Genomic DNA, 11,280 nt, shown 5'->3' on the forward strand with positions numbered 1-11,280 from the left:
AGTTTTTGCACTTTGGTTTTAGGTGCGTGACTTTTTCAATGGTCAACGGTCTAGAGTGAGGAGATTTGTTCTGTCGTCAAGGGAGAAAGCATTAAAATCTAATTCTTGTGAAGAACCTCATGATGAGCTAATAAACTCTGATCCTATGAGACCAATAAATCCAGCTCCCTTAAATTCTATCATGCCCAGCAATGCTGAAGGCGCATCTTGTTCAACGCAGGATGCAGCTTTGTCTGACCTAGATGACTTAGATAAGAAATTTGTTGATAATATTTTTAGTCTAATGGAGAAGGAGGAGTCATTTTCTGGGCAGGAGAAACTGATGGAGTGGATATTGACAATACAGAACTTTTCAGTGTTGTTGTGGTACATTACTAACTTTTCTAAAATGGTTTAGTAATGTTGGATTTTAATTATTTACATTTTCTTATATAGTGTCTGACTTTCTGTGCTGTATGCTTTTAGGTTTCTGACCAGAGGAGGTGTGATGATTTTAGCAACTTGGTTGAGTGTAGCAGCTGTTGAAGAGCAAACAAGTGTCCTCCTTCTTATCTTGAAGGTAAATTTGGATCCTGCGGTTAAGTGTTTGCTTTGTTTCAATTCACACATAACTAAATAATATCACTCTTTGGTTAACTGGTTTTCAGGTTCTTTGTCATTTGCCTTTACACAAAGCCCTTCCTACACACATATCAGCTATATTGCCGTGTGTTAATAGATTGCGGTTCTACAGGACATCAGGTGTACTTTTTGCTCTTCCTGTCTGAGTGCCCATCCGGCATTATGATTTTCCCTCAATGCTCTCACCTTTCTGAATGCCTTAGTTTGGCCTTATATTATCTGTAGATTGCATCTGAATGTGGTGGTTTGATAGCTTATTATGTAGTAGAACGATTTGGTACTGATAACTGCCTTACATATCTTGTTATAGACCTTCTAAATATTTTGCTCTAGTACATATAGTTGTTAATGGTGTTATTGATATTGAAGGCGGGGGATGAGTTGACAATTAAATCTAATTTTTCCCTTAAGGTAGCTCCCATCTCTTTCTTGACAACCAGTTAATTAAGAGATAAGATATGTTAGGTTTAGTATTTGAGCTACAGAATTCATTTTAAGGTTGATTAATATGAAAGTTAATAATATAAATGATCTCACACTTAGTGCCCGTAAATAACTTTAAATATAAATTTTGGAGGACTGCAGCTTTTTGTTTTCTTAGCCAATAGTTGTATTCACTTGATAAAGTTTGTGAATTATAATCTCACTGATTTGAGGATCAGATATATCAAACAGGGCAAGGGTTTTGTTATCGAAGTGGAGCAAATTATTAGCAAGGGACCAAGCAATGAAGAAACCCAATGGCTTTAAACTTTCTAATGATGGTCAAAAAGATAAAATGTTCTCTGAGAGGCAAGATTGCGTATTTTTTTCTTTTTCCATGCAGAATTTGTTGAACCTCCTTTCTCAACTGTATATTCTCATCCGTGCAGTATTGGTCAAATTATGGGCTCTGAATCATGGGATTCAAATATGAATGTCCATGTAAGTGTTTTCTCAGAGACGCATTTTGTCTGACTTTGGCTTTTCATTTTTTCTTAATAATTCATTCTTGTTTTCAGGAAGACATTCTTGCTCTCTCTAATGATCATTCAGATAATTTCAGGTGTGTATAGGTTGTAGCTGCTTGCTTTATTGCATTCAGTTATTTTTATTCCCATGAGTATTTGTGCCAATAATCCTGAGTCGAGTGTATGATTCTTTGGCCATATCTGTTTAATTAACATCACTTAGTACTCACCTTTGTTTCCCTATTTGTTCAGGAAACTGGAATCTTCCCAAGCTGTGAAATTGTTGCCATCCAGCTCAGATGATTCTAATAAGAAGCTTGCTCTTGGTGTATCTTCATCTCGTATCCATGGATCTTTATGTTTTCTTTTGGGTTGACTTATTCTTGTGACTTCTGTTTTTCCCTTTTGGATTGGGCAGAATGCTGACAGATTTCCATCCATAACCACAAGTGTTTTAGATCACACAAGAAATATAAGAATGAGGGGGGGAGGGCTTGAATGATGCCGTGAGTGATGATGGGTGGCTCATAAATTAAATTTGGTTAAACCTTCAGTGTGTGCCTTTTGATTTTCTTGAGTATGAATTTGTAACCCTAAAAGATTAGTAACATTAACTATGTCCTCAAATGATAATTTTTGGTCATCAAATGTCATTTTGAACTTGCAAAATATAAGTTTTTGACTATTTTTTATGACATAACATTATTATTAGAGGACAAACTGCCATACTTTTCAAAGATAAAATTAATGATTTAAAATCTCCGTATTCCAATGGAAGTTTAACAAAACTGCCAGTTGGTAATGCTTGTTGTTGGGTCATTCAAAATACAGACTTCTTCACTTTTCATATCCTTAACCCCTAACAGAATCAAATGGCCCTAGAGAGCGCAGAAAAGTGCAACTGGTGGAACAGCCAGGCCAAAAATCAGTGACCAGAAGCCCACAGGCGACAAGAGTAGCCCCTATAAATCAAGGTCGTCCTATGTCTGCTGATGATATACAGAAAGCGAAAATGCGTGCTTTATTCATGCAGAGTAAGTATGCAAAAAATGGGTCTTCCAAGGAAAATAAAAATGTGAAGATCGATGGTTTGCATAAGCATCAGACGAATCAGGCCAGTATTGCAGCTTGCTCTGCTAAAGTTCCTGTTCCACCCAGAATTGAAGATGATAAAAGGACCTCATTGCTTCCCTCTAGTAAGGCCACTAATAGGCTGGAAACATCTTATTCTAAACCTAGAATGGATGCAAATGAACCAGTGTGGGAGAAGTGCAAGCGGGTGCAAATCCCATGGAAGACACCAGCAGGTACATTTGCAACTTTTTTATTGGTTCCCTCAATTATATGCCTATAATATTTGGATAGAAAAATTGCTTAAACACTTGGACAGCTTGGGGGAAAAGAAAATATGGAACACAGTGGGAACAGACCACATTTCGGGGTTTCCTAATACTGAGTTTAAAAGAGGTTTGTCTTAGCTGAATCTCAGCTCATGTTCTTGGAGGGAGATTCAGATGTTTTTTCTAGGCTAACTCTTTACTGAACCTTCCCCTTTTCCTCCGCTTCCAGCCTTATATAAGTACACCAAGAATTATGGTCTAACCTCATTCTCTGTAACTAATATTGGTGTTTTGGGCAGTTGTATAAAGTATATACTCAAACAATTCTACTATGTTTTCAAGAGATTAACAAAGATTGCTTTTACAGATCTGTCTCTTGGATTTGAGGTTCGATTACTAACTCAGATTCTTATGAGGATTTCAGGATCCTTAATGATTGCCCAAACATCGGCCACTGGTTCAAATTAAACATTTTACCACACCTCTTCTGCACACTTGTGCTAAAGTGGTGACTGTCCTAAATCTGTAACGAAGATTGAGCATGATTTCTCGTTTGCTGATAATTGAATATTAAGAGTTATACTAAATTATAAATGCCAAAAAGGCCATCGCAGTGACAAAGGACCAGTTTAACAAATTTGCAATAGCCTTATGATCATTCTTCCAATACTCTTAACGCAATAACATTAATATCAAAAGTTGAAGTAAAAGAATATCATATGCATAAGAATTATATGTGCTCTATTCCTTTGCACCTTTGCCATGGCCACGTGGAAATCAAATTACATTTATATGAATTTGGTTTGGACTGCGATACAGTATTAATGCTATTATAACTTTTTTGCTGTATTGGGAAAATCAATGGGGAATTGCCATGCTTCACTTGAATGCTTCACCTGATTCTGATCTCTGTTGTATAGTAGTGACAGAAATAGTTGGATGTTCCTCAGCCGAACAAAAGATTTCTACAATTCTGAATTTCACAAAATATAACTCGGTTTTAACTGTCCAACATCCCTCCCCCTCTCAAAAAATTCACCATAGACCATAGTTATGCTTGAGAACACCACTTTAAAAAGTTAATTTTATTATTATATCCGCCCTCATGCATTCTATTTATCGATTTGATATTGATGAGTTAAATCAATCTGAAGCATTGGTTGTAGAATCCTTGAGCAAATAATTGGCCCCGTGGTATTTTGCGTCCCACTTGAAAACCTTACATTTTGGAAGTGGCGATTTTATTCTGTAATTTGTAATCATAATCACATATTTGGGTAGAGCATTGTTATTTATCAATGGTGTCAAGGAGTTTGTGATTTTAATCATAGCATCTTCTTTACATATTATTCTACAGAGCAGCCTAGGTTATGGAGTATGAATTGTGCAAGTTGTTACTGATATTTTTGCAAGGTTTTGAACTCTGGGTATGTTGTAAAATAAATATTCCCTGCCATAATTAAATGAAACGCAGTGCTAATGTAGTTTGAGACGTGATTGGCATATATGAGCTTATTTTTGTTGGCTGTAATATTTAAGGACTGTAAAATTTAAATACCAACTGCTTGTCAATCGGATGATGTCTATGATGCACTCTGGTGTATGGCTACACCTTTCGAAATGGCAACTTAGATAATAGTAGTGTATTTATAACCTAATATCCAATTCTGGATAACACATGAAGGAGTGCGGTGGTTTCATTTGAGTTTCTACTACTAAGTTAATTGTGAAAGTTCTGAATCTTGCATTTCATGAATGTAATCGTCAAATAAGATGGAAATCAGTTATTGACAATTGAATCTTTACCACCATTTTCTTTACAAGAATGTAGCCTTTGGTATTGGAATTTTCCTGTCTCTCATTTTTCGTTATTGTATGTAGATGCGGTGCTCATCATTCAATTGCAGCCCCAAAAGTTTAATTGGATGCTTCTTTAGAATCTACTCTACCATTAAATTTTGTGAAATAATCCTGGAGAAGTGGAATTGTCATAATCATTTTGTTTTTGCTGCCTGTTGTGTGGTTCATGTTTAACTTGTTTAACTCATTTAACCAATTGCTTTCTTCAACTATTCAGTCACATTTTCCTTGGTTTTCAAATCTTTCCTCTTTTTTTGGTCCGTTTCCCTTTTTGCAGAAGTGAAACTCAGAGATACATGGAGTGTTGGTGCTGGTGAAAATAGCAAAGAGGTTGATGTCCAGAAAAACAGAAACCGCAGGGAGAAGGAAACTATTTATCAGACTGTCCAAGAGATACCATCTAATCCCAAAGAGCCATGGGACCTCGAGATGGACTATGATGACACTTTGACACTGGAAATTCCCATTGAACAGCTGCCGGATGTTGATGGTGCAGAACTAGCATTTGCCCCTGATGAGGTTGCAACTCATGCTGTTCAAGGGGTAGCCACACCGTCTTCAACCAGTAATGTAGCTGATACTGCTCAACCTGACTTGGAACTGCTAGCAGTGTTACTTAAAAATCCAGACTTAGTATTTGCCTTAACTTCGGGACAAGGTGGTAGCATCCCAAGTGAGGAAACCGTGAAGGTACTTGACATGATCAAGAGAGGTGATATGAACTTGGGTACACATGATACAAATAATGGAAATGGCATTAGTGCAAAGCCCACAGAGATGGTGGAAGTTTCACTCCCCTCACCAACTCCTTCAAGTGATCCAAGAACGGTGCGTGACTTTGAGTTCATACTACAACTATTTGTCAAAGATGTTATCATGTTTGATATCTTCCATTGCAGTTCCATGCACACTCCACTTAGCCATCCCAGCTCGAAATGGGTTTTTCAATCGTGGCCCAAATTGAAGTTCCTAATTGAGTTATTTCTATTTCCTAGTTCTTCCCCATTTCCCCGAGGGAGTTATGGTCAAGTTGTTATGTTCCACGGTGTGCTTCGATGAATGTAAAAAGTGCCATACTAGCAAATAATAAATATAACCAATAGGTTTAGTCTCAGAATTTCGTATTGATAGGGTTCCCGTGGAATAGTTCTGCTTATATTTTTGGCCTTCGGGCTGTGATGTTCATAGGGAGGTGCTGAAAAAAAAAAAACTTTAACTGACCAAGAATGCATGAACGGCCGTTCACTATTTTATTGCAATTTCAACATGCAAACAATAGTTAAATCATTAATATAGTCATAAATGTCTAGTAAAATGAAAATTGGTTTTTCTGTATTACTGACGGCTTCCAATTTTAACAACTTTTCAGAGTGGATGGAGCACAATGCCACCAAAGAATCCTTTTTCACGGCAAAGCTTAGCACCAGCTAGAAGCTATCCTGCAGTGGCAACTACCAACTTAATATCTCAGGTTCCAGCAATCGGCACTACAGTAATAAGGCAGCAGCCAACAATGGCGCTTCCATCTTCAAATCCCTTCACTAGCACAGTAGTTTCTTCATATTCACTGCCTCAGGCAACTATTGTACCTGAGACAGAGATGCAACCACCCCTCTCTCTTTCCTCTCTGCATGTACAACAAACACCACTCTCAGATATAGGTTTAACCATGAAGAACAAAACAAGTACAAATCCGTCTTCAGTTAACTTACCCGGCGCACATTCACCTTTAGCGATGCGGGTCAACGGCACCAGTAATGTAAAACCAGTACCTAATATGAGTGTTGAAGACGGTTTGTCTAATTCATTTCCGCAATCCTTCAGGTTGGCCTCAACAACCCCTTCACTTTCAGCCACACAACAACAACAAAGACATGCACACTTGGCCTCTCAGCAAGCCCATTTCCCTGAGCCTTCATACCGCAACAGTGTACATTCCTATCCACCACCACAAATTGAAAAACCAGGTCAAGTTTCAGATTCTTGGAGAGTTAGGCAAGATGTGCCATCATCCAGTTACCATTCCAATAGAAATCAAAACTACTATGACAATGCATATGTTGGGGGTTCCATGCAGGCTGGTCCTTCTTGGGATAGAAACAATCATGCAACAAGGGAACAATATGAAACATGGAGCCCAGATAATAGTCCAACTAGAAATCCTAGGTATGTTCCTGGTAGGAGTTACCCAGAGTCCAGAGTGAATCAGCATGGAAGAAACCATAGGCCTGATTGGTCAAGGCAGCGTGGTTCTTCTGGACATTGGGACCCTGCTAGGCAGGGAAACAGAAAGTGGCATGACGAGAGACGATGATTACTCTGTTCACAAATGATATAGTTCGAAGGATTTTTACTCTATTTTTTACGTCACTCATTAATATTCCCGATGTACAGTAGAATTTGATTGTGTCATCCTGATGAAAAGGATTTTCCTTAGAGAGAGAGAGAGAGAGAGAGAGAGAGGCTCCCTAAAATCCTAAAACTGGCTTCGGTTGGAAGTGGATGTAGTGTAGGATAAGCGTAATGTTCAAGACTTCAAGTACTCGCGGATGTCAAGATTTTTTTTTCTACTTGTATGTCAATTTTTAATGATCTCAATCCGAATTCTGAATTTTCAAAAAAGAAAAAAGGAAAAAAGAAAGAATGGTTGTGTTTTTGGTTTTTCGCTTCCTCTCCCATGCCTTTTAAGGGCATTTCAGAATTTAGATTACATGTCAAAATAAAATTCCATTAAGAATTTTCTAGTTTTACATAATATGAAGTACGAGAAATATATCGAGCGGAACAAGGTAATAAAACTCATTTACTCAAACCTTGATTGGGTAAAAGAAAATTAAAAAGAAAAAAAAAATCATTGTGATGTCACTCTTGGGAGCTCCTGCCTTGGTCTACGAATTACGAAGCGCTTCATTTAAGAAGATCAATAATATTGTGTACTCGTGGCAAGGTGATGCACTGAAGACAAAGTACATCTATCAAGTAATAGTTAACAACTTAACATTGATCGAAGAGTTAGTTTTATGGTCAATAACAGCTCAGTAATAGTCTTGTGGCTTCTCTCCATTCATGTTTTTTCTATAATCAAGTGTTTTTATATACAAGGTTTAGCTAACATGGTTCTTAGAAAATAAGTTAAAATTATTATTAGTAAAAAATTTTAAATATTTTGTTTTAATAGATGCACAACAATTTTATTGGAATCAAGCTTTGCACAATTTTTTTATAATAAATTGATTGGTAATTTTAATATATACCCAAGAACCCATGATAACTAAACCTTTATATATAAACTGAGCCATATTAATCAGATCCTTTCTTCTTATTAACCCACTTTTTTAAGCAATAGGATCCGATAATCCAATGAGTTTCCCCCAATAAACCTTGACAATCTTTTTGTCTGAACATCAAGTGATGTATGCGTCTTATATTCATAGTTCTTTTTTTCTCTGTGCACCAGAAGTTAGTTTTGATAAATTCAAATGGCTTCCTACCATTCGATTTTGGTATCATTCTAAACATTTCATTCTCATCCAATCATTTCCTTCAGATGTTTGGAAGCCATATTGTTTGTTCTTATAAAACTGTAGCATGGGAGAGAATAGATTCCTGTGAATGACTGACTCCTCAACATTGATTCTTTTAAATTCCGCACTTTGTTTAAATTTAAAAAAAAAAAAAGACAAAAAGTTAGAGCAAGAAAATCAATTTCCAGTATGAATGACAATGTCAATGCTTCACAAAAGTAAAAAATTAAAAAAAAGCCAAGAAATTTTGAAGAAAAAGAAATGGTTTTCTTGAAGTAGGCATAGCCATTGATCAGATAATTGTAGTCTGATTGTTTATAGTCCACACTCGTAAATTCGGAAACAAGATATCATCACATCAATGGCTATCTCAATTTCAAAATCTGAACAAGTTAAAAATGAAAAGAAAACCAAAAACTGCTGCAACAATTCAAGAAACAAAAAGCAGACATAACAACCATAAATCTGAAGTGGTAAAAAGGCTCAGAAGGATCCATTGGTAATTTCTAATCACAAGGGACGATTTTCCATTCCCTCATAAAATAGGTAGTTTTCAACATCATCGCCTTCACGAAAACTTTAAAAAAATATTAAAAAAAAAAAAACGAACGGCACAGAAAAATTGATTGAACAAGAAGAAGCCATTTAAAAGTTTGAAGACACAAACTCATTGACGAACACGAGGGAAGTTGCGAGAAGTAGCTAGCACAGTCGAATGAAGAGAATTGGATATTCAATTCTGCCGTATAAATAGAAGCCATGTAACATTTTAATTAGGGTTAGGGTTTTGTATATAAAGACGGAACTACCCTTCCGCTCTCGTGCAGATGGCCCGTTAAGATACAGATCTGGGCTTTACTTTCAGAGTTCAGAACATGATTTGGGCCTAGCTTCAGCAACTTCACAATTCGTATGCTTTATAAACAAAATGAAAAAAAATTACTTGATATCTTTATTTGTGTTCGTATAAAAAACTATAATTTTCACTATTATTGTTGTTCAATTTTATAATATTATAGTGTTAAACTCCTGTGATGCACAGCCTTACATTTTATTTTGACATGGTAAATTAAAAATAATATTTTATAATTATAAATTTTTTAAATTTAATATATTGTCATTATATAATATAAATGTACTGAATATGTTATTTTTATTTAAAGTAAAATATAAATGAAATAGTTTGAAGTCTATAATATTCTTAAATTATAAGAAAAGAGATCTGAAAAAATAAGAACATATATAACTGTAATAGTAGCATATCAATTTTATATTAAACTTTATATCATAAGACTAATGAAAATTTGTCGACAACCTAGTATTTTATTAACCTCGTTAGAAAAGCAATTGGCATATGATGTTGTGCTTTATATTACATATTTTATTTCAAGTCTGAAATTATAGTTAATAGATTAGCTATATCTATGACAAATATTTGTACAAAAGTGTAAATCATAACATGTTATTAAATGAAAATACTACTTTTCTTACCTAAATATTATTAACTTCTTTAAACACGATATTTGTTGTTGATGACTTTGGATTGTTGTCTTCATCTAAAATTAGAACGTTTAAGCCATTGCGACTCTTAACTCTTGACAAAGTAATGTAAAGTTGTCAATGGATGAACACTAATTTTGTCAAGTAAAGTCCTACATAATGATCTACCACATAGTAAAATACCTTAGTTTTTTACTATTTTTCTCTTCATATATAGTATTCCGTCAGCCAATAATGTCAAAGTTGCATTCCAAATACGATTTGATTTGCTAACACTATTAGATATCAATAGTATCACAAGCAATTTTTTCAATTGATGACCATACCTCGTTAATAGCTGCAACGAATTTTTTATCGTCACATAGTAGTTCCATAAAATAGAAAGCATCTTGAAAGTTAGGATATGTAATTCCATTAACTGTCCTAATAGACTCATATGTTGTGCAACATTTTTGAATAGTTAACGAAATTCTCATACAGTAGGTATCACATGTAACCAGTGAAACATAGTTTAACCTCCTGGTAGAATAATATCTCTTGCGTGAATAGCATTTTTTTTATTCTCTATCATAAACAAATTGATTTGAAAACTCAGCATACATTAAAGTTTGACTTACTCCAAATTTTTTTTTTTGCCTCCATCTATGCTAAGAACATCGTACCTTTCTCTTTTTCTTAATCCATGATTTTTTTAAGATTGTCATCATCTTTAAAGATGATATTTTGCTTTCCAAGCAAATAAAAGGTTAATCTCATAACTAAAGGTGATCTCTGATGAATATCATAATCTATAAGTAACACAAAAAAATCAAAGAACAAATAAAAATAGTAAATAATAAACACATATCAATAATGCAAATTCAACATTAATTAAAAGATGGCAAAAAATTCACATCTTTATCGAAGCAAATCATCTCAATTGAACATGGCAATAGAAAATTCTTGTAGCTTGGTAGTATTGAACTGTCCATAATCTTATCACTCATTTATGTACAAATTTTTCACTGTAGAATTAATCTCAATAACTTTGTGAATACCTACTGCCATTGAAAAAAGGTAGAGAAATTTTTAATAAGACAAATATGTAAAGAAAGTAATTGATTATACTAAACATTTGAGACACAAGGTGGCAATGAAAAATTTTCGTAACTCGGTAATGTCCATAACCTTATCACTCGTATACATACACATAAATTATTAATTGTAGGATTGATCTTAGCAATTTTATGAACACAAACCATCATTAAAGAAAAGATAAAAAAATATTTTAAAAAAGTAATTAATTGTACTAAGCAAGAGAAATATGATACTATACAAGTATACATCTCTAATTCATACTTTATAGTTGACTCATAACTAGAATTTTTTAAAACCTAATTGACTTTAATTTGAATTTAAAATATAAATCCTAACAACTAATTAAAAGATAATATAATAATGTAAACAAAATTATTATTATTACACAAAAATTAATTAGCACTTAGT

General features: G+C 34.5%; 1 protein-coding gene across 2 annotated transcripts in view; it reads left to right on the forward strand.

Annotated features, from left to right (window-relative positions):
- LOC107645612 (homeobox protein LUMINIDEPENDENS) overlaps positions 1-7,436 on the forward strand; it is an 8,773-nt gene extending 1,337 nt beyond the window's left edge. For both annotated transcript variants that reach the window (XM_016349680.2, XM_021103857.1), the window contains 10 exons: positions 23-366; positions 466-559; positions 648-741; positions 1,284-1,413; positions 1,494-1,545; positions 1,623-1,666; positions 1,824-1,912; positions 2,438-2,878; positions 5,049-5,599; positions 6,141-7,436. In XM_016349680.2, the coding sequence (XP_016205166.1) occupies positions 23-366; positions 466-559; positions 648-741; positions 1,284-1,413; positions 1,494-1,545; positions 1,623-1,666; positions 1,824-1,912; positions 2,438-2,878; positions 5,049-5,599; positions 6,141-7,085 (2,784 nt within the window). In that variant the 3' untranslated portion in view covers positions 7,086-7,436. The remainder of the gene's footprint in view (positions 1-22; positions 367-465; positions 560-647; positions 742-1,283; positions 1,414-1,493; positions 1,546-1,622; positions 1,667-1,823; positions 1,913-2,437; positions 2,879-5,048; positions 5,600-6,140) is intronic.

Source organism: Arachis ipaensis, chromosome B06 (assembly GCF_000816755.2).
Source record: "Arachis ipaensis cultivar K30076 chromosome B06, Araip1.1, whole genome shotgun sequence".
Taxonomy (NCBI): Eukaryota; Viridiplantae; Streptophyta; class Magnoliopsida; order Fabales; family Fabaceae; genus Arachis; species Arachis ipaensis.